Source organism: Psammomys obesus, unplaced genomic scaffold (genome assembly GCF_907164565.1).
Source record: "Psammomys obesus unplaced genomic scaffold, mPsaObe1.curated_primary_1811, whole genome shotgun sequence".
Classification (NCBI taxonomy): domain Eukaryota; kingdom Metazoa; phylum Chordata; class Mammalia; order Rodentia; family Muridae; genus Psammomys; species Psammomys obesus.
Genome location: NW_026585895.1, coordinates 44,455,860 through 44,478,096, shown reverse-complemented (window position 1 = coordinate 44,478,096; position 22,237 = coordinate 44,455,860). Strand labels below are relative to the sequence as shown.

At 37.1% G+C, this 22,237-nt stretch overlaps 1 protein-coding gene across 6 annotated transcripts in view; it reads left to right on the top strand.

The window, feature by feature from the left end:
- Rabgap1 (RAB GTPase activating protein 1) overlaps nucleotides 1-22,237 on the top strand; it is a 124,940-nt gene that overhangs the window by 20,646 nt on the left and 82,057 nt on the right. For 3 of the 6 annotated variants that reach the window (XM_055600007.1, XM_055600009.1, XM_055600008.1), the window contains exons 2-10: nucleotides 5,914-5,974; nucleotides 8,769-8,988; nucleotides 9,847-10,051; nucleotides 12,702-12,876; nucleotides 14,066-14,223; nucleotides 17,703-17,813; nucleotides 18,186-18,252; nucleotides 20,189-20,291; nucleotides 21,780-21,949. In XM_055600007.1, coding sequence (XP_055455982.1) covers nucleotides 5,914-5,974; nucleotides 8,769-8,988; nucleotides 9,847-10,051; nucleotides 12,702-12,876; nucleotides 14,066-14,223; nucleotides 17,703-17,813; nucleotides 18,186-18,252; nucleotides 20,189-20,291; nucleotides 21,780-21,949 — 1,270 coding nt within the window. Of the gene's footprint in view, nucleotides 1-5,774; nucleotides 5,975-8,768; nucleotides 8,989-9,846; nucleotides 10,052-12,701; nucleotides 12,877-14,065; nucleotides 14,224-17,702; nucleotides 17,814-18,185; nucleotides 18,253-20,188; nucleotides 20,292-21,779; nucleotides 21,950-22,237 lie in introns of all 6 variants that reach the window. The other 3 variants (XM_055600004.1, XM_055600005.1, XM_055600006.1) reach the window with 1 other exon arrangement.

The window sequence follows — 22,237 nt, the reverse complement described above, 5'->3', positions numbered from 1 at the left end:
GTCAAATGCCTTTACCCATTGAACCATTTCACTTGCCCTGTGGTGCTGTTTTTTTTTTTTTTTTTTTTTTTTTTTTTGGTGATCTTTGCAGAAGCTCATACTTAAACATAAAATTGTCACTTAATATCACATAGCACTGAATTTAGGCAAAAAGTTTATGAAGAGTTTTGATGTTGTTCCCCTCCCGATTTTTTTTTTTTTTTTTTTTTTTTTTGTAAGACAAAAGACTCAACATGTAGCCCAGGCTGTCCTTGAATTTGCCAGTGTTCCTATTTCAACCTCTGATTGCTAGAACTAGATAGATGATTCTGCCTGCTTTCCTTCCTTTCTTCCCTCCTTTCCTTCCTTCTTCTATTTATTTTTTTTTTTAAACTTTTGTAAGACAGAGTCCTACATTCCCCACCAAAGTGCTGGGAATACTGGCATGTACCATCATACCTGGCCTGGTGGAGACTTTATTTCAGTCAAAAACCTCTGGTGGTCTTTTTTCTGTTAGTAAAATAAAATTAATGAAAAGTTAGATGATATTAAAAAAAATTTGGACTTTGAAATATGTAGAAGTGTGCATAAGTGTTAGAAATTACCTTTCACCTCAGGTGACTTCATCTTGTATTTATTCTCTTTTTAGCTTTTTGGTTTTGTTTTGAAACAGTCTCACAATGTAGCCTTAGCTGGCTGGCCTTGAGCTCACTAATGTAGACCAGATTGGCTTTGAACTCATAGAGATCCAACTGCTTATGCCTTCCCAGTACTGGGATTAAAGGAATGCACCACCATACCTGGCCTGATTTCATTAAATGTAAAAAAGGAAACATCCAGAGTTCTTTTTACCAACATGGGGCTCTGGGTAACATGTTTGAATTTCATCACTCTTGTGAAAGAAAGAGACACTCTTTTAGTATCTACCAAACACCAAGGTGTTCATGTGTATATTACATAAAGATGGGAGGCCTGGGCCTGTGGTTCTGTTCATAATGTGCTTGTGTGGCATGTATGCAGACCAGGATTTGATCCCCAACACTTCATAAGCTAGGTGTGCTAACACCACCTGTAATCCTAAGAGGTCATAGTTATTCCCAGCTACAAAGTGAGTTAGAGGCCATCCTAAGCAACATAGGACTCTCTTACTGTCCTCATCCCCAAAGTGCTGACATTCTTTCCTCTGTAAGTAGGATACATTTTACTCTGTTCTATAAAAACAGGATTTTTCTCTTCAAAGTATTCCTTTATATTTGCTTTATTTAGATTAAGATATATTACAATGTGCAATTAGGAAATCATATATTTTGCTCTTGTAATATGTTTCCTAAATTGAATTAAGTTAGCTAATATCTAAGTTTTTTTTTTTATTTTAAAAAGCTTTACTATTTGAGTGCATATAACATTCTGTGTGTATTTTGAGTATTTTGAGTGTATATATCCACATAAAGCCCATAGTAAATTTATAGTAGCTCTATGAAACAGGTATTGTCTCATTTTCTGTTACAGAAACTGTATAACTGGCCTAAATAATTAAGTAATAGTATAACCAGTGTACTAGCACATAGTATAACTGGTGTGGGATAAGGTTTTTCTATTTGTTTTGGTGCTAGGGGATCAGATTCTGCACCTCTCACCTGCTATGAATGTGATGTTCCTCTAAGCCAAAACCCTAACCCTAGGTTTAGTATCCTAATTTGGTTTGTTTCCTAACTTCAAATTGCATGCTTCATTGTCACAAATAAGAACAGTATTCAGGAGGTCATAGGTTTTAGGCAAGCCTGGATTATATAACAAGACCTATCTCCATCCTTCCTACATATCCCCAAATAAAATTGGCATTCTCTTCTCACCAGGCATCCTTGTCTTTTCCATCTTTATCTGATGTTGCTCCTGCTTCTTTAATAAACATTTGAACATCTGCTATCAGACATTGCCTGAGGATCTAAAGATAACAGGCATTAACAAAACAGAAAAAGGAACTTGAATTTTTAGTTTATGTGATATTTAAAAGCAAAAGAATAAAATTTATTAAGTGGTGAAGATGTGCCATGTAGACTTGTAGAAATAGATGAAGACAAATCAACTCTTTTCACAGGGAAGTTGGTACTTTAGTTTCTATGGAAATTGGCATTAGATACTGAAGGGTGGAGAATCTAGAGTAAGTGGCTTGTGGTAACATAAAAATAGAATTTTAAAACAAAGCAACATTAGTCCTTAGTGTCTTGAGACAAAGGCTGTAAGTTTGTAAGAGTATTATGAGAGGTATATTTCAATTTCTGTGCTGCTTATTCATGATGGAAGCTGGGGAGGGCTCTTGATCCTATCCATGGAGATTCCTTCCTATAGAGAAGGACTTTTACTGTGTAGTGTTTTGTAGTGTTTCCTGCTTAGTGACTCATTTTCAGTTAAAAAAATAAAAAAGGGTGGGAAAGGTGGGGGCTGCCATGGTAGCCCACGCATGTACTTAGTCCCTGCCCTTGGGAGGCAAAGGCAAGTAGATTTCTGTAAGTTTAAGGCCAGCATGGTCTACAGAGTGAGTCCAGGACAGCTAGGGCTCTGTTACACAGAGAAACCCTTTCTCAAAGAAGAAGAAGAAGAAGAAAAATCGAACAACAACACAGTACATTAAAGAAAACAGGTGAGACCTTGAGCCTCCTAAGTCTTTCTGACCTCAGAGTATTACTAAAAGTTGTTAGAACTCTGGGGTCAGATTTTGGACAGTTTTCCCAGGCCTTCTGCAGTTGTTGCATATTAACTTCAGTTCAGAATAGGTTGATTCAGCATGAGAAAGTAACTTAAAATACAAGCTTTAAAAGAGACTTCTCAGCACTGAGATGTTAGACATTAAACAGGCATGTTTGTCTTAGTAGAATTCTACTTTGGGACCCACAGATAACAATACAATTTTTGTCTTGATTTCTGTCAGTTACAGTACTCTGACCAAGTCACATCATCTCACTCGATAATTTTGTTATCTGTAAAAGAGCACTGTGAAGATTAAATTAGGACACATTCACCATAACATTAAAAAGCAACATACTGTTATTTTAAAAGAAAAAGAAATCTTGGCTGCAATGGGAACATTCTTTGACTCAAGTAAAAATGGACAAGTGGACTAAGAAGCTTCCTGAAAGTGGAATGAATAGACCAAACTGGAGCTGATCATGTACAGAAGACAGGAAACCACTGTAGGGTGCTCTTACTAAGTCTAATCCTGAAAGAGCTGAACTCTGTCCTCAGCAAAGGTCTAAGTTAATGCTTACCTCAATGTGTCTCTTATTTTGGTACCCTAAATCAGCATGTATTAGCCTGTTTAAATTTGCCTCTCTGCTATTTTACTAACATTATTATTTATTTTACGAACATTACCTTTAGCAAATGTTTAATGTGTTTAAAATGTTTAAAATTCGGTGGATGAAGGAAAATCTTTTGGCTTTTCAGAAAACCATTTTCAGTCTTTTTTTTTTTTTTTTTTTTTTAAGACAGTTTTTCTGTGTAGCCCTGGCTGTCCTAGAACTTGTACTATAGACCAGGCTGGTCTCAAACTCAGAGATCTGCCTGCCTCTGCCTCTCCTGAGTGCTGGGTATTTTTCAATCTTGTACTGTATATTCACTGAATTTTTTTTTAATTTTTAAAAATTTTATTTTATGTTTATGAGTATTTTGCCTGCATGTATTATATATGTGCACCACATATGCCACCCACAGGGGCCAAAAGACACTGGGTTCCCTGGACCTGGAATTACAGGTGGTTATGAGCCATGACGTGCATGCTAGGAAAAGAACCTGGGTCCTCTGCAGGAACTGAAAGTACTCTTAACTGCTGAGCCATGTTCCTACCCGTTTGATCATTTTTTAAAAATAACTTACTTTTTATTCTATGTGCGTTGGTGTTTTGCCTTCATGTCTGTGTGAGGGTGTCAGATCTTGAAGTTATAGACAATTGTGAACTGCCGTGTAGGTGCTGGGAATTGAACCCAGGTGCTTTGGAAGAGTATCAGTGCTGTTAACTACTGAGCCATTGCTGCAGCCCCTATTTTACCATTTTTGAAACAGGAATTTACTATGTACCCAAGGCTGCCTCCAAACATGCAGCAGTCCTCCTTCCTCTAGTGAGCACACTGTACCCTTCCTTACTGTGTATTTATAGTTGGTCTTGTAAAATATATTTTATTTGTTTGTTTTCTTGACACAGTCTACCAGTGTAGCTCTGGCTGGCCTAAAACTCAGCACTTAGACCAGGCTGTCCTGGAACGCACAGAGATCTGTTTGCTTGCACCTCTAGTGTGTTGGTTAAATGCATGAGTTCATAATATTTTTGGTTTCTCTATGGACCTCACTTTGTAGATCAGGCTGGCCTTAAACTCACAGATATTGGCCTGCTTCTGCCTCTTGGGAGTGCTGGGATTAAAGGCATTCACCACCACCCAGTTCTGACTCCATAATTTTTAAGCAGGATACAAATAAGTAAAAGGGGCTGTAGAGATGGCTCAGGGATTAAGAGCCCTGTCTGCTCTTCCAGAAGTCCTGAGTTCAATTCCCAGCAATCACATGGGGGTTCACAACCATCCAGAATGAGGTCTTGTGCCCTCTTCTGGTGTGCAGGTGTTCGTGCAGGCAGAGCACTGTAGAGAGCCTTAGAAGAGAAAATTATATTTGGCATATGATGTGTGCTCAGTCAGTATGTGTTCAGTTTAAAATTCAAAGCACAGGTACTGAAGAGATGGCTCAGAGGTTAAGAGCACTGGCTCTTCCAAAGGACTTGAGTTCAATTCCCAGCAACCACATGGTGGCTCACAACCATCTATGATGAGATCTGGTGCCCTCTTCTGGTGTGCAGGTGTTTGTGCAGGCAGAGCACTGTGTATATAATGAATAAATAATTAAAAAAAAAAATCAAAGCACAGGGCCTGGAGCGATTTCTCAGTGGTCAAAAGCACTTACTGCTCTTGCAGAGGTTCTCGGTTCAATTCCCAGTGCCCACATGGGAATTGAACCATCATTAACTCCAGTGGGGAATCTGACACTCTCTTCTGGCCTCATTAGGTACTGCACACGTGTACATACATACACTCAGGGAAAACACTCACACACACAGGTAACATGATCTTCTAAAAATTCCAAAGTATAAGCCAACACTTGAGTTGGAGAGATTAAACACTTACCTTTATTGATGTGATAAAAATAGAGCTGTAGCTGTTTTTTTTTTTTTTATAATATTGATTTGAGTTATGAGAAATTTAAGGTGTGGGAAGATTCAGTCTTTAATGGAAGATTTTTCCCAGCTGTAGAATTTCTGCTTCCCCTGCCTTGAATTTATCTCTCTTGTTTAATAATGTGAAATTTTGTTTTCTATAACCATCCTAATATTTTAAACTTTAGTATTGATGAAGCTAGGAAAATATAGTTACTTTCACAATAACCAAGTGTTTTAACTTTATTTATACTTAAAGTAAGGTTGAGTTTCTCTTTGCTTTTGGAAGCCAAGACCTAGTTGCAATATGTGCCAAAGGCAGCCCTGTACGTAGGTGGGGTTATTGTGAAGGGAGTGTTTTATTTATTTGGAATCTGAAATATCTTGACCTACATAGCACAGAATGCCCTTATCATAATGAAAGCCTAAATTACAAGTAACAAGTATCCTGGGAAAATATTTTACAAGCTTAAAAAAAATACCAATATATATTGATATAAAGAATATATTGATATATATCAATATACTTTAAAGGATACTGAATAACTAAATATCTGACAGACATTTTATATGAATCTTTATGGTTTTTGTTTTTCAGGCACTTAGAAAATATTTAAGCATTCATGAGTTGAGCCTCATTCCTGAGTTATGGATGACAAGGCTTCTGTTGGAAAAATCAGTGTCTCCTCAGACTCCGTGTCTACTCTTAATAGTGAAGATTTTGTCTTGGTTTCCAGGCAAGGAGATGAGACGCCATCTACAAACAACGGAAGTGATGATGAGAAGACAGGACTCAAGGTAAAGCTTGGCAGCATAAGTGTGCCTTGTTAAACCTTGTGCACTACTTGGGGTTAATTAAAAAAAAAAAAAGAGTGGAAGAGAACACAGAATTGACAGACATACTTTTCAGTGGTGTTGAAGAGTTTTATGTATGCTTAATGAGTTATTTTTTTTAAAGGATTTTTATTTTGATTAGCTTTTAATTTTTGTTTTGTTTTGTTTTTTGAAACAGGGTTTCTCTGTGTAGACCTTGCTGTCCGGGACTTCCTTTGTAGACGAGACTAGATTCAAACTCACATAGATCCACCTGCCTCTGCCTCCTGAGTGCTGGGATTAAAGGCATGTGTTACTATGCCCAACCTTCTTTAAAATTTTTAAAACCCCTGTCAAAACTTACATTATAAGCATTTTTAATTTTAGGATTATTTTTCAGAGGATTGTTTTTCAGAGCATTCGGAGACAGAGGCAGGTAGATCTCTGAGTTCGAGACCAGCCTCGTCTACAAAGTGAGTTCCAAGACATCCAGGGCTATTGCACAGAGAAACCCTGCTTCAAAAAGACATGGATAGATAGGTAGGTAGATAGGAAAAAAAAATGATATTTGCTATTGGAGGTGAGCCCTAAATGAAATGGGGAACTTTCCAAACAGACATGAAGAGGGTGGAGGCTCCAGCAGAGCACGGTGGGGCAGTGTGATCTAGGGTCAGTAGGGCCACTGCATGCCTGCTTCTGTTGGAGCTTAGTAGCAAACTTGAACTTTGTTCTAAACGTGAGGAGACTTTTTGAAAGTTTTGAATGGGAACATGATCTAATTTACATTTTAAAAAGCTAACTTGCCGAGAGCAATTTCCAACATAACAGCATGACCTACTCCCAGAAGCACTGGTGACAATTATTACGACAAAAATATAAAATAGCATTTAAAGTCTGGAGATCTTTGAAAAGCAAATGAAAAGTCTTAATAATGAAACTATGGTAAGAATCTCATACTTAAGCATCTCCATCTTGTTCTTTCTCTCTTACCTGATTGAAACAGTACAGTATCTGCTCTACAAACTGCCATAATCAACGAGGTGGCTTGGAAGGAACAGGGAATGTTATCAAAAAATGTGATCAAAACATACCATATGAAAAGAATAAGATAAAAAGAAAGAAAATGGGGTTGGGGAAGGCCTTTGTTCCCTTCCTAGAGTCTAGAGCAGTGACTCACATTTTTGTTTGTAGGGAACTGCCAAGTGATAAAACAGCTCTTAGTGTTTTCATTGTCAACAAGTGTAAACAATAAGTTCTAACATGGGGTCATCAGTATCCTGAGTCAGTACAACATTTTGTCTATAGTGTCTGGTTTCCAACAACAACAATAAAAAAGTTAGACATACAAAATATTATCCGTACACAGAGAAGACAAAAAGCAGGCAACAAAATTCTAGTCGGTGACCATTGAATTTAACACAGCATTTCCAGGACAGCCAGAGCTACAAAGACAAACCTTGTCTTTGGAAAACAACAACAAAAATAAAACTATATACTGTGTTTCAAAGTAGTCTTTTTTTGCCAAGTCCAGCAAATTATATACAGTATCCTGCTTACAGAACAGATATTTGCAGGACAATGACATCTATATACAGTATCAGTAAAGATGGTTGGAGAGATGGACTAGCAGTTAAGAGCACTGGCTGCTCTTCCAGAGGTCCCAGGTTAGATTCCCAGCACCCACATGGTGGCTCACAGCTGTCTGAAGCTTTAATTCCAGGGATTCTGCCAACCTCTTCTGGCCTCTATGGGCACCAGACAGGCAATTAGGAAAACCAGTCATAAGGAGATAGATTACTTTTAAAATGTTAGCTGAAAATTCCAGAACTAAAATGTACAATGAGCATAAAGGTTTGGTGACTTGTAGTCTTCAGAATGCCCACTAGTGTAGCTCTCTCATTTAACTTTTTCTAAAATTAATTATTTTAGTATTAGTTTTAGTCTTAGTATTTCTTTTTTTAATAATTCATTTAATATTATTATATGTGCATTAGTATGAAAGTGAGATATCCCTTGAAATTGTTGTTACAGACACTTGTGAGCGGCCATGTGGATGCTGGGAATTGAACTTGGGTCCTTTGGAAGAGCAGACAGTGCTCTTAACCACTGAGCCATCTCTCCCGTCCCTATTTTTAGTATTTTTCTTGAGTAAACAGTAACAATACTTTGTCTTATTACCTGCATGGTTTTTTAACAATGAGCAGTCTTACTTGATTTTTTTCAATTCTTCGCTTCCTTTCATGAGCAACTAATGATATACTATTATAGTCCAGGGTATAACTTAGTACAAAACAAAACAAGCATCATTGGAACACAGTGCTGTTATTTCTCAGGGCTGACTGATTTACGTTGTAGATTTATTCACAAGTCTCAGCACTTTAAAGACCAGTTAATATCAAAAAGTCTTCCCCAGAATAAAGGAGACTTATTTATAGGAGGAGTCATAAGCTATATGTGAAATTTTACTGTAGTTCATATTTCTTTTACCTTTTGGAAGCAAACACATTTCCTTAAGACAAGCTATTAAACAGAAAATGTTAATATTGTTATGTTACCTATTTCCTGAATATTAGTTTTGGATTCATTGTGTACTTTTTTTATGGAAAACTGAAGGCAGAGAACAGCTACAGCCTTTATTTGTTGCAGATCGCCCATTTAAGAGAAATCAGAAGATATCTTTATAATAAAAGAGATGGTGATACTTTGCTTTAGAACATGGACCTACTTTAATCAGTGCTGGCCTCTCATTTTGCTGATTCCATGTATTTGTGACCCTTAGATTGTAGGGAATGGAAGTGAGCAGCAGCTGCAGAAAGAGCTAGCAGATGTGCTGATGGATCCTCCCATGGACGACCAGCCAGGGGAAAGGTCACAACTGGATGGTGAAGGAGATGGGCCTCTTTCTAATCAGCTCTCAGCTTCGTCCACCATTAACCCTGTGTCTCTAGTAGGGCTGCAGAAACCAGAGATGAGCCTGCCAGTGAAACCTGGACAAGGAGGTTAGGATTACTGCATTGTTGTATAACTGAAGCTTATTGTTTTTAATACTTGAGTGTCTTCTCTCCTGGACTAGATTCAAGAACAACATGAAAACCATTATAAGTCCTCTAAAAGCTCCAAATTCTACATTTGAGAAGTTGTCAGATACATTCGCCATTCTGATTTTCTTTCAACTGTATTTTTGTTAACACTCAAGAATGAAAAATAGTAGTTAAAGGATGCTGAGAAGGAAGTCTGTCTTCAGGTGGCTTAACAAGTTTTCCAGGAAATCAGAAACAACCAAAGTCTTCCAGGAAGGAAGAAATTTGTTTACAGTGTTAGAAAATAGATGTGTGTGCAGGCCCGTGTAACCTGTCAGAGAGCAAGTTAGAAATGGGAGAGAAGCACAGGGAAGACAGGCCAGAGCACTTAGGAGAGCTTATCTCCAAGAGCAACTTATTAAAGTAGAGTCTGGGTGTTAAAAGAAGTAGTGGAGGAGCTAGCTGGGGACAGGAAGCATTGTAGCCGTAACCAGGAGACATCAGTGTTTTCAGAGTAGTTGGATACTAAATGTATATTTGGCTTGAATGTAAATTATAAAGTCAAAACAAATTAGGAGAATCATGAGTTAGATCTGAATCTCAGATCACATTTTGGGTTTAACATCAATCCATAAAAATCTTGGTATTATAGTTATAATGTAAGTTGCCTAGGTCCCGTGGACTCCTCCCCCCCCCTCCCCCCCCCCGAATATGGCATACTGTTGTAATTAGTACTTAATTTTTTAACCTAAATGTGTCTTTTAGATGTTTATTTGCTGTTCATGTCAACACTCTTTAAAAGAAGGAGAAGCATATACTTATTTTTGTTTCTTTCAGATTCTGAAGTGTCAAGTCCTTTCACACCAGTGACTGATGAGGATAGTGTGGTTTTCAGCAAACTGACTTACTTAGGCTGTGCCTCGGTAAATGCCCCCCGGAGCGAAGTAGAAGCCTTGAGGATGATGTCCATCTTGAGAAGTCAGTGTCAGAATTCTCTGGATGTGACCCTCTCAGTGCCGAATGTATCTGAAGGAGCTGTGAGGTAAGACTAGCCTGTGAAGTGCTGTTGCTCAAGGAAGTGCTAGTAGGTGATCTACGCCATACTCATATCTTCTTGAAATGCAGCCCTCATGAAAAGCAGGTGCTCACTTGTACATGCTACACATCCCGATCATGGATGGGATATTAGAGATTTACATGCCTTGGGGATAGTTGAAACATAATGACCATGTATGATTTCTCCTTCTTATTTAAAATGAGAAATGAAATCAGAGAAGTCCTAGAAATGGGTGTTGCTTATACTATTTCAAAGAAATAAAGATAACCAAGTCAGATGATTATTATCAACCACTTAAATACAGAATTGCTAAATAATTACAGAAAATGTGTTTATTTCAGAAAAAATAACATGAATTAAAGTCTAATTTTTTCTTTTCTGTTGATAAACAGTTAAAATCTTGGCTCATCAATACTCTTTATACAGACTGAGGAAATAGCTGTGCTATCACAGGGATATGAATTCAGAGCATTGCAGTTCTTGCTTATAATCCCAGTGCTGCAGAAGCAGAGACAGGTGGATCCCTAGGGCTCACTGACCATCCATCCTAGCCTGTTTGGGAAGTTCCAAGCCAGTGATTCAGTCAGTGTTAGTGTATATCTCTGACTCTCTCTGTCTCTGTCTCTCTCTTTCTCTCAAACACATGCACACACACACAATCTCTCACTTGTTCACTTGCAGTTAGGCTTGTGTGCACATACATGGTATAGATGTCTCCTTAGCAACAGCACTGAGGTCTTATCTCCATATTTAATCACTTACGCAAAACTAAACTCTCTATGTATATATATGTACTCACTTCTCTGTTGCTGTAATAGAACCCTATTATTAAAAAGACAAAGTATTCATTTTGGCAAGTGGTTTCAGAAGTTTCAGTCTAAGGTCAGTATCTCTAGGCCTGGTGAGGCAGTATATCACAGCAGAAGGCCTAAGTAGAGGACAGCTTCTTAACTCATGGGAGCCATTAAGTAGAGAAAAACCAAAAGATGGAAAAGAAGGTATGGGCATGACCCAGTGACCTATTTCCTCTAGCTATGACTTGCTGTCTAAAGGGTCTACACCTCCTAAAGTAGCACCAACAGCTTTCAATGCATTAGAAGATAGTTCATACTAAAGTCATACAGTAATTATGGCTGTGTGTTTATAAATCTATATATACATGCATACATAATTATATCAGTCAATGTTTACTGGCAGTGGAATTACATGTGATGTATACTATAATTCCTTCATTTAATTTTCTATTGTGAACCTTTTACCGTATCAGTAGATATGCCTATGATGGTATATAAGCATATTAGTAACCATTTCTAATGTTAGACATTTTAAAAGGTTTTTCTTTTAATGAGAAAAGTGTTAATAATAGTATCAGTTATTATATAGGTGTTTGAGTGCTTTATAAGTGGGTAATTTACTTGATCTTTATTTCCTTAGGATACATTCTAGATTACTAGATTAAAAGCTTCCCTATTACTGCTTTTGTTGGGTTTAGAAATAATTGATCCAGTTTATACTTTGATCATGGGTTTAGTGTCGTTTCAGTATCCTTAGAAAGTTGTTGGATTTTCATAGTAGCAGTGTAGAAGCAACATATAGAAAGTAGGAAGTTACATAGTTAACCTGAACATGTAATTTGTCTTTGGGTATTGGTTTTAGAATCTCAAATTCTGATTTCAAATCTAGTTACTTTTAATGTACATTTTAAAGAGAATTCTTATTCTAATAACTGAAATTATACTTTGTTCTAATAGATTTTCCTTCTGTAAGGAAATGAGAAAACGTATCTGTCATGTCCCACATTTTCAGAGCTTTTATGAAAGTGTCTTTAACCCGGGTTAGAGGGCCTTTGGGGTTCTTTTACTTTGAACAGGGTTCCCAGGACATTTCCCCTCGATAACTTTGCCCTGCAGTATGGAAATTACATAGTTTTTTGTGGCCTTCCATAATTCTGTCTTTAGTGCCCTGAACAGAGTCTAGAATATTGTAGCTGTCACCTGTGGTGTGAATAGATTTGATTGGTTTCCTTTTAATTTTTACTGCTTGGCATTCTTTGGAATTTTATGTGTTGGTTTTTAAACATTAGTTTTTGTGCTTAGTCGTGCACTGTAATTTTTTTTACTTTTACAAACAACATTCTTTTAAGAAAATCAGATGTGAAGGTCTCAGTCTGTTTTAGTAGTCTTATAATTTATGTACTGATCTTGTGTTTATTTAGTTGCAGGTTATAAGAATTATATTTGCTGCTGGGCAGTGGTGACACACGCCTTTAAGCCATGCACTTGGGAGGCAGAGGCAGGTGGATCTCTGAGTTCGAGGCCAGCCTGGTCTACAGAGTGAGTTCCAGGACAGCCAGGGCTACACAGAGAAACCTTGTCTCAAAATAACTAAAACAAAAAGAATCATATTTGCTGATATTAATACCTCTCCCAAACATAAATTGTCTAGATTTGGTACCATGGAATAATGTGATCAGTACCTTCAACATTCATGAGTGACTTATATATCACAATTCAACATTAACATGGCTAGCATACTAAAAGTGACTTACATGATTTTCTGGGCAAGATCTCTTGAGTCTTAATATAAATGCAGTACAAGTTGCTCATAACTAATCTCCTTTTTTTTCTCTGAACAGACTTTTAGATCCTCAAACCAATACGGAAATAGCAAACTACCCTATCTACAAAATCCTCTTCTGTGTCAGAGGGCACGATGGAACTCCTGAGAGTGACTGTTTTGCATTCACTGAAAGTCACTATAACGCAGAGCTCTTCAGGATACATGTCTTTCGCTGTGAAATACAAGAAGCTGTAAGTCATTAGGAGAGAACTGCGAATGAGATTTTGCCACTGTCTCTGTTGCTGCAAGTGCCACAGGGAGACAGCTCAGTGACTAAAATGATTGTTATACAAGCATGGGACCTGAATCTTGTCCCCAGCGCCCACATAGAAAAGCTAGGCATGGTAGTGCATTTCAATACCCAGGCATAGGTGGATTCAGGGGCTTGATGGCAGCCATTTTAGCCTAAACAGAGAGTCTCAGGTTCAGTGAGAAACCCTATCCCCCAAAATAGAGACTAATAGGTAAAGGCACCCAACTGCAACCTCTGACCTCCATGTGTACACACTGCACACACACCAGTGAACACACTTGTGCATGTGAACACACTCGGCAGTTGCACATGCAGTGCTGTAAGAGGCCTGTTGGTGATCTGTTGGTTGGATTAGATCCACATTCTTATCCTAACAGTGACACATTTGCAAGCTGTTCTGGTCTGAGTAGGTCCTAATCTTGTTAGAGCCTTACTTGTTATTAAAAGTGTATTTACACAGAGTCTAGCATTCCAAAAGTGTTTTTGTTAAACATGTAATATTTTTAACTATTTATTTAATTTTTAAATCCCTCTTTGATGATTTTGTTTTAGAAACTTAACAAATTAGTTAAGTAACTGAAAAAATCCGTAAGGGAAAGAGAAGTGATTACCTTCTCCCAAGTAAATAAGCATTTAACCTTAATAAAGTACTTTCTTTTTATTTTCTGTATTTCTTATGATTGCATGTTTGTGCACATGATGCAGGGGTTGCAGGAGGAATTGAGGTGACAGTTTTGACAATGGTCCTTTCCTTCCACCCTTATGGAGAGTCAGGGATCCTGCTCCAGTCACCAGGCTTTCAGGAAAAGTGCCTTCACCTGCTGCATCATCTAATTCACCCCAAAAGGACTTTGTAGGAAGTGCATACCTCCTCAGTGGCAACCTGATGAGTTTCTACCACTGCCCAGCTCAAGATACAGAGTACACCCAGAATTCAGGAATGATCCCTTTTAGACCCCTTTCCCCACCCCATCTATGAAAAAACATTCTGAGCTGTATCCCCAAAAGTTTGTTTTTCTTGTTTCATGTAAGGGAAATTATGCAGCAAATGCTTTCATGAGTCACTGGCGGTAGAGTGTTTTCTGTCTTAATGATAACAGCCAGTTTCCTGCCATGTCTGCTTATAGGTAAGCCGGATACTTTACAGTTTTGCCACCGCCTTTCGCCGCTCTGCCAAGCAGACCCCACTCTCAGCCACAGCTGCACCGCATACTCCTGACAGTGACATCTTTACTTTCTCTGTGTCTTTAGAAATAAAAGAAGATGATGGTAAAGGTTATTTTAGGTAGAGTATCTTGCATTATTTAATTTGTTGAATTTATTTAGTACACTTTTATTGTGGTACAGAGGACACTAGGTCAGAATAGATACCTTTCATACTTGAAATGATTACTTCTGTGGGGTAAGTCGATAACAGTGATAAAGGGAGAAAAGATATATTTACAGTATTATTTTTTTCTTTTCTCTCTCTGTTTTTTTTTTTTTTTTTTTTTTTCCTTATCAATATAGGGTTTCTGTTGTAGCCCTTGCTGTCCTGGAACTTGCTCTGTAGACCAGGCTGGCCGTGAACTCAAAGAGATACACCTGCCTTTGCCTCCATATGCAGGAGTTAAAGGCTTCCATACACTAGAGAGTCTCTACAACTACCCAGCCACATTGTTTAAAGCATTGAAACACAATTATGTAGTATCAGTTACTATATTATTTTAGTCAGAATGGCTGGCTGGCAGTTGATAAAAATTATGGCCAACATTAGATAGACTACATTTATAGCTATATTTGTGTCTTAGTATTGCTATTGCTGTGGTGACCAAAGCAACCTGAGGAAGAAACGATTTATTCCGCTTACCCTTCCACATCACAGTTTATCATTGTAAGGAAGTCAAAACAGGAACTCAAGCAGGGCAGGAACCTGGAGGCAGGAGCTGATGCAGAGGCCATGGAGAAGTGCTGCTTACTGGCTTGTTCCTCGTGCCTGCTTTCTTAAACAACCCAGAACCAGCAGCCCAAGGATGCCATCACCCGCAGTAGCCTCTCCCATAAATCAGTAATTAAGAAAATGGCCTACAGGCTTGCTTACAGCTACATTTTTATTAAGGCATTTTCTTAATTGGGTTCCCCTTATCATGTAACTTTAGCTTGTATCAAGTTGACATAAAATTATTCAGCACAGTTTGTCTTGCTTTTTGTGTTGTTTCGTTAATTTGGTTGACTGGTTTTTAAAGATCTTATGGTTTCTGACATCCAGTTTTACCATTAAAGTTTATGTAAGCACACTATGGGGGAAGTATAGGCTTTGTCCCAAGTTTAGCCTTGTATATATAGTTAAAAATAACTTAAGTTTGGTGTTCATCTCATTATTTTATTTCTTTCATTTATTCTTTGAGATAAGATATCATTGTATAGCCCAGGGTGGCCTAGAACTCAGTGTAAGCTAGACGTAGTGATCCTGTTACCATTCTGGGAGGCAGAAACAGGCAGATCTCTGAGTTCACAGCCTGGCCTACTGATCGAGTTTCAGGGCAGCCATGACTAATCACAGAAAGCCTGTATTGAAAAACTAAAGGAAAAAAAAAGAAAGAATGGATCTCAAAATGCAGCTGAGGCCTCAAATTCACAGTTGCCCTCCAGTTTCAGCCTCCAGGGACCAGATTATAGATGTAAGCCACCATGCCTGGCTAATTTAATTTTTAAAGAAAATATTTCCTTGAGTAGTAGCAAGGACCCTAAAATAAAAATCAAATTTGTGTTTAATTGTTGCAACTTTTAACAGTGTGGCCATTTTAAAGATCCTTTACCTCTCCAGTTTATAGTTTACTTAAAATGCAGTGGATAGATGCAAATCCCTTGTGTCTAAAGTTAAGTTATGATTGCAAAGCGACTCTTTTTTTTCCATATCATATATCATAAAATGATGGTCATAATAATTACATGTACAAATCTCTTCATAAAATAGGTAAAATAAAATTATGAGAAAATATAAATTATCTCTAATTACCACTTTTCAATGAAAAGCACAATAGCTGACCGACTGGTTTTGTGTGAAACTGCTCTCTCTTTGGCCTTGTCATGCCATCTGGGTGGCCAGTTTCATTACTAGAAAAAAGAAGTAAATCTTACATTGTTATAATTATAAAGCAGCATATAAAAAACTTTAAAAACTTTAAAACTTTAGAAACTTTAAAAATGGTTGGTTGGTTGGTTGCCTGGCTAGGTACTTGCTTGCTTGATTTGCTCTCATTTAACCTTCGAAGCAACTCAACCAGATAAAATTGTGCCTCAGACTCCTACTGTTAAGTCTTGATCATTTCTTTTTAAGTTGAACTATGAGGAGTAAATGTAAAGTTACTCTTTTATGTAACATAGATATAGGACAAGGAATATGAATTGGCCCGAATGTTCAATAAAGTGACTTCCCACTGATTATACTTTCCATTCTGCTCATATTAGTACAACAATCTTGTTGGTGTATTTTTTAAAAACTCTTATTTACATTTTTAATATCTCTTTTGCCCTACTCCACCCCAGTCTCTTCCAACACCCCAACACCAGGTAGGAGAGAGGAAGGATTAGTGGAAGTGGGATGTAGTTCTCCTAGCTGCTTCCTGCTGGTTAGGGTTGTTGGGTTCCTTGTTGCAAGTCCAATCCTCATTTCAGGAGATCTCCAACTTCTTGTCTCACAACAGCACACAGAAGCTACAGTGGAGAAGCATCAGCCTCCTTGTTCTTTCTCAGAGTTCTCCAACACTCTCTGGGCTCTGGCATATATTCTCTTTCTAGAGTTTTCAGATTTAAACTATCTGGCAAAGAGCTCTCTGAGCCCACATGAGGCAAATAGTCTGCTGCTGTGGACCATCTGAATCAGTCCCCCATTAAAACAAAAGCATGTTTATATCCACAACGCAATCTTCTTAGGTCCATGGCATCAGAGATGACTTTATACTGAGTTGAATTGTTCTGTAGCACCAAAGATTGAATCCAGGGCATTTTTAGCAAGCACTGTATGCTGAGCTGCATCTCACTCAGCCTGTTCAGTGTTCCAAATAGCTGAGAGAGGTTATGTTTACTTGTATTTAGTTAGCCTTTGCTCGTAAGAGACTAAGGCACATAAGGACAGTTGAAAATTGAGACCTGTCTACCAGAAATTGGAGCACACATTTTTTCTTTGAACGTGTTTGTCATTTCTAAATGCCTTTGTAAGAATTCTTTGCTTTATAATGAAAAAGTCTTACAGAATATTAGATTGGCAAGTAACACAAATGCACATGTACTTCAAGGTATTATCTAAGTAATGAATGTTAACAGTTTTCACCTACTCATGTATTTGTCTACCAATAGTTCCACTGCCATTAAGTTAGTATGTTAAAGCAGTAAGACTTGCTGTGCAAAGCTAGTCACCTGTGGCACTGTTACCTTTGAGAGTAGTGCAGCTAGAGCTAGAGAGTATGTGGGAGATTAGGTAAAGTGGCTTTTTAAGAATATTTTAATCTTTCTTAAATCTTATTAGCTACTCATTTTAATAATAACATTAGTATTGGTACCATATGGGTTATCAGTACCTAAGAACAGTAACTGATCATGGCAATAAATAAATTGGTTATATTTTTTTATCCTGTTATTCGTATTCAATTCTGTCTTCTTTTTTGCTATTACTTGTAAACCAGAGGAAAGAATCAGAAATGTAAGCTTTTTAAAAATAATTGTTATCATTATGTCTGACAAGAAAACTGTTTGCAACATTAATGAAATGTGTTGGCTTTACAGTGCTGTTCCCAAAGACAAGGACAGGCAATGCTTTAAACTTCGCCAAGGAATCGATAAGAAAATTGTCATCTGTGTGCAGCAAACAGCTAATAAAGAACTTGCCATTGAAAGGTAAACATTTCTTTTTATATTTAGTTTAAATATGACTTTTGGTTTCTATCTTACTGTATTAAAAAATTTACTTGCAAACTATTTTGACCTCTTGATAATTGTGCTTATTGTAGAGAGTGTTTGATTACTCTGAAATCACTCTCATAAATCTTCAGTTAATACTGCTAATCTCCAGTATGTGATAATACAAGACAAAGTTTGCTTAGCCCAGGTAAAGATGATGATTGTGACATACTGATTTATTTTAATGCCCTGTTCCTACCCATAAGCAAATAGTTTTTAAGTGACATAACTTAAAATGTACCTGCATGTTATAAGTTATCACAAGTTTATGTTAGTTTTTTGTTTTGTTTTGTTTGTTTTTTTGTGCAGGTGCTTTGGTCTTCTCCTTAGCCCAGGAAAAGATGTCCGAAATAGTGATATGCACTTGTTGGATTTGGTGAGAGTTTTTGCTGTTGTGGGTTCTTTTGGTTGTGGTTGGTTCTTATTAGAAGGTTATAACTATTTCTGTTTTGTTAGTGTATTGTTTACTTTATCACATGGGATTCAAAACATGTTTGTATAAGTGTCTATGTACACTACAAAGCAGTGCATAAAGATAAGGAAATTTTCTTATTTCTGACATGGATTTGAAGTCGAACTTTGAATGAGTGGCTCAGCTTTGGTGTCTTGACCTATGTAATGGTTAGAATAACTGTTGTTTACTCAGCAGGTAAGATTGCGTGAGAATCAAACTGTTGTGTCCTTTATTTACAAATAGGAGTAATTGTACATGGTAGCATATGCCTCTAATTCCAGCCCTTGGGAGTCTGAGGTAGTCACACAGTAAGACCTTATCTAAAATAAATAAATAAATAAATAAATAAATAAATAAATAAATGAATAAATAAATGAATAAATACAAGCAAAAGTTAATGCAAGAAGTTGGAGTTATCCATATTATTACTAGAATATGAAAATCGTTATCTGCAATCTAGAAATTATATGCTGATCATTCTGTTGACAGAATTTTAACATAGCATTTTGAGAGGTAAATTTCACCAGTTTTTTCTATTTGATGTGATTTATATACATTGACCTTACACATAATTTTAGGAACATTTATACAAATAATTGATGTAGCTTTAATCTTGCTGTAAGTATTCACATGCATCCCTGCCTTTAAACAAATCACTGATAGTTGAACAGCTTACTCAAGGCCTTCTTTGTTTTACAACACTGTTCAGTAGAAGGCTGTTATATTGTCTTTTGAATTTGGTCATACAATGAAAAGCAAGATGCCAGAGAAAAGCTGCCTGCACTGTGGATTGTGCATGTAGTAGCATATGATGCCTTTGATACTGTGGAGTCAATAAATCTAACTGAATATAGTGGCTGTGCTTCTTTGGTTATTGACATTGTACATCTCAGGAGGAAGAAATGGAAAGAACTGAGTCCTAAACACTATAAATTATTAAATCTTAGAGTCATTATTGATAACATAGGAATCCAAAAACGAGACTTGAATCATTTCTTCCACTAATCAAATTTTGTACTTCAGCTGCTAATATGAAAATTAGGTTTATTTATTTCAGATCATCAAGATAAAAATGAATATAAGGTTTTAGAGGGCCATTCAGATTTCATTAATGGTTTGCTGTTTCATCCCAGAGAAGGCCAAGCAATTGCAAGTGTGAGTAATTACTATACGTGCAGTGGTGAACTTGGAAGGAAGGCAGACAGCTCACTTACTTGTTTCCTCTGGAGTGTGTGTGCTGGCACCCTGAGGGCGATTTTAAGTTGATGGTTGTGGAGGCAGCCGTAGAGGAGTCTGGTTTAATGCCTTTGGTGCATTTGTCCCTTGAATCAAAACAGGTACCATTAATGTCAGCACACTCGTGCTTCATAAACACCTTCAAAGTTGAAGCTATTACAGGAAGTGGTTGGTTTGTTTGGGATATAACTTGGTTAGTTAGCATTTTTCATATGGACACAGCCTGCTTAGTCATTAGTCAGGTGGTTTGCAATTAGTAAAACTTGTTTGCAACCATTGGCAGATCAGTTTCAAATCACTCCATCCTCGTTGGTTTTGAGACATTGGGATTTCCCTCTTTCCTATCATAGATCTCTCCAACAGTGTGGAATGTGGAAGAGACCACAAGCAGTTCAATATAGCTTGAGGTGTAAAATTTTTCCTGTACTTCATATTCTTGTATGCTTTTAATATTTATTTGGAAACTTCTGTGTTGTAAATCCAATATACTATAAATTCTTAAAAATCACTACAATCCTTATTAATAAGGATTATATATTTTGAACTCCTCTATTTTTTAAAAGCCTCAAGATAAGGGTTAGCTTCCTTTGGCATTAAGGTTTATCTTTACTCTTTTCTTTAGGAGTCTATGGGCAAAAGTTCAGATGGAAAGTCATATGTTATTACTGGAAGCTGGAATCCAAAATCTCCACATTTTCAAGTTGTGAATGAAGAAACTCCTAAAGGTAGTAAAGAGGTTTTTTGGTTTTTTTGTTTGTTTGTTTAAGATTTATTTATTATACATGTATGGGTGTTTTAGCTACACATATGTCTGTGTAACACATTCATGCCTGATGTCAATAGAGGCTAAAAGAGAGTGTTAAGTCTCTTGAAACTGGAGTTACAGATAATTGAGCTACAGTGTGGATGCTGGGAATTAAACCTGGTTCCCCCAAAAGAGTAGCAAGTCCTGTTAACCACTGAGCACCACTCCAGCCCCCAGATGATACTGGTTTTTTTTTTTTTTGGTTTTTTTTTTTTTTTTGTTTTTGTTTTTTTTTTTGAGTTTTTGGTTTTTCAGACATGGACTCTGTGTAGTTCTGGATGGCCTGTAACTTACTTTGTAGACCAGGCTTACCTTGAACTCACAGAGATCCTCTTGCCTTGCCTCTCAAATGCTGAGAATAATGGTGTTCACCACCATACCTGGCCTGGTGATCAAGATTTTTTTTATTATTATTTTTTTTTATGTACACATTCTATTATTAGGAAATCTTGTTTGTTTGTTGTTGTTTGAGACAGGGTTTGTCTGTGTAGACTTACTTTGTAGAGCAGGCTGGCCTTGAACTCACAGATCTCCTGCCTCTGCCTCCCCAAGTGCTCGGATTACAGGAGTACCATCACACCCAGCTTATTAGGAAATCTTAATGAAATAAATAATTTTAATAATCCTTGAATTACATTTTATTCTTGATTTTCTTAAATTTTAAAATTTAACCTAAAAATGGTATCATTTTTGCTTATTTATTTTTCTTTTTTTCTCTTTCCCTTTTTTTCATTATATTGGTGTATTTGTTTGTGGATATGTGTGCTGAGAAGGAGAGTGTTAGCCAGGGTACAAGTGGAGTTCAATGGAAATTGGTCCTCTTCTTCCACCATCAATAATTTTGGGATTGAACATAGATCATCAGGATTGGTGGCAAGCACCTTTTCCTCCTGAGCCATAATTGATTGGCTTCTCTTATTTCTTATAAGTAGACTTCTAAAATTTGGTTTTGTAGAGATAATCCCTGCATATATAGTTTAAAAAAAAATCAAACATTATATATATAGAGAAAAGACAGTCTGCCACTGTCCATTCCCACAGAGAGACTCAAAGCTCTTTCTTAGGCTGATTCAAAGATAGTTTCTGTAGGAATATTTTCTGAAGTCGGCCTACTGAGTAATGCATAAACAAGTTTTCTCATCCAGGCATGGTGGTGCACACATTTAATCCTAGCACTTGGGAGGCAGAAGCAGGCAGATCTCTGAGGTTGATGCCAGCCTGGGCTACAGAGCGAGTTCCAGGATAGGTAGGCTTCCACAGAGAAACCCTGTTTTTTAAAAAAAAAAAAACAAAAACACCTCAAAACAAAACAAAACAGGATATCTTAAATACTTAAAAGCAATTACTTAAGTGATTAAATGAGTAAATATATTTCCGTCTTTTCTCTCTCATTTCTATTCCTCTCTAGATAAAGTGTTGTTCATGACAACAGCTGTGGATTTGGTGATAACAGAAGTACAGGAGCCTGTTCGATTTCTCCTAGAGACAAAAGTTCGAGTTTGCTCACCTAATGAAAGGTTATTTTGGCCCTTCAGCAAACGAAGCACTACTGAAAACTTCTTTCTGAAACTGAAGCAGGTACTTCGTCTCCAGGGTACAAAGGGGACACAAGAAAGGAGGATGGCACCTGAGGCTGGTTGGTCATTTATTGTTAGACCTTTCAAGCAGTCATATGCCTTTTAAGTATATTAAGAAAACTCATTTATTAATTTTTGCTCACATTGTAATTCAATACTCTTCACCATTTCTGAAGCTCCAGGATGCCTCTGTCCTCATTTGGACCTCATCCTGAAGAATATTTAGCATTCTTCAAATCATGGAGCTGATGAAAGTGTGTTTCTCCTAAATCTTTATTTCACCTCATTC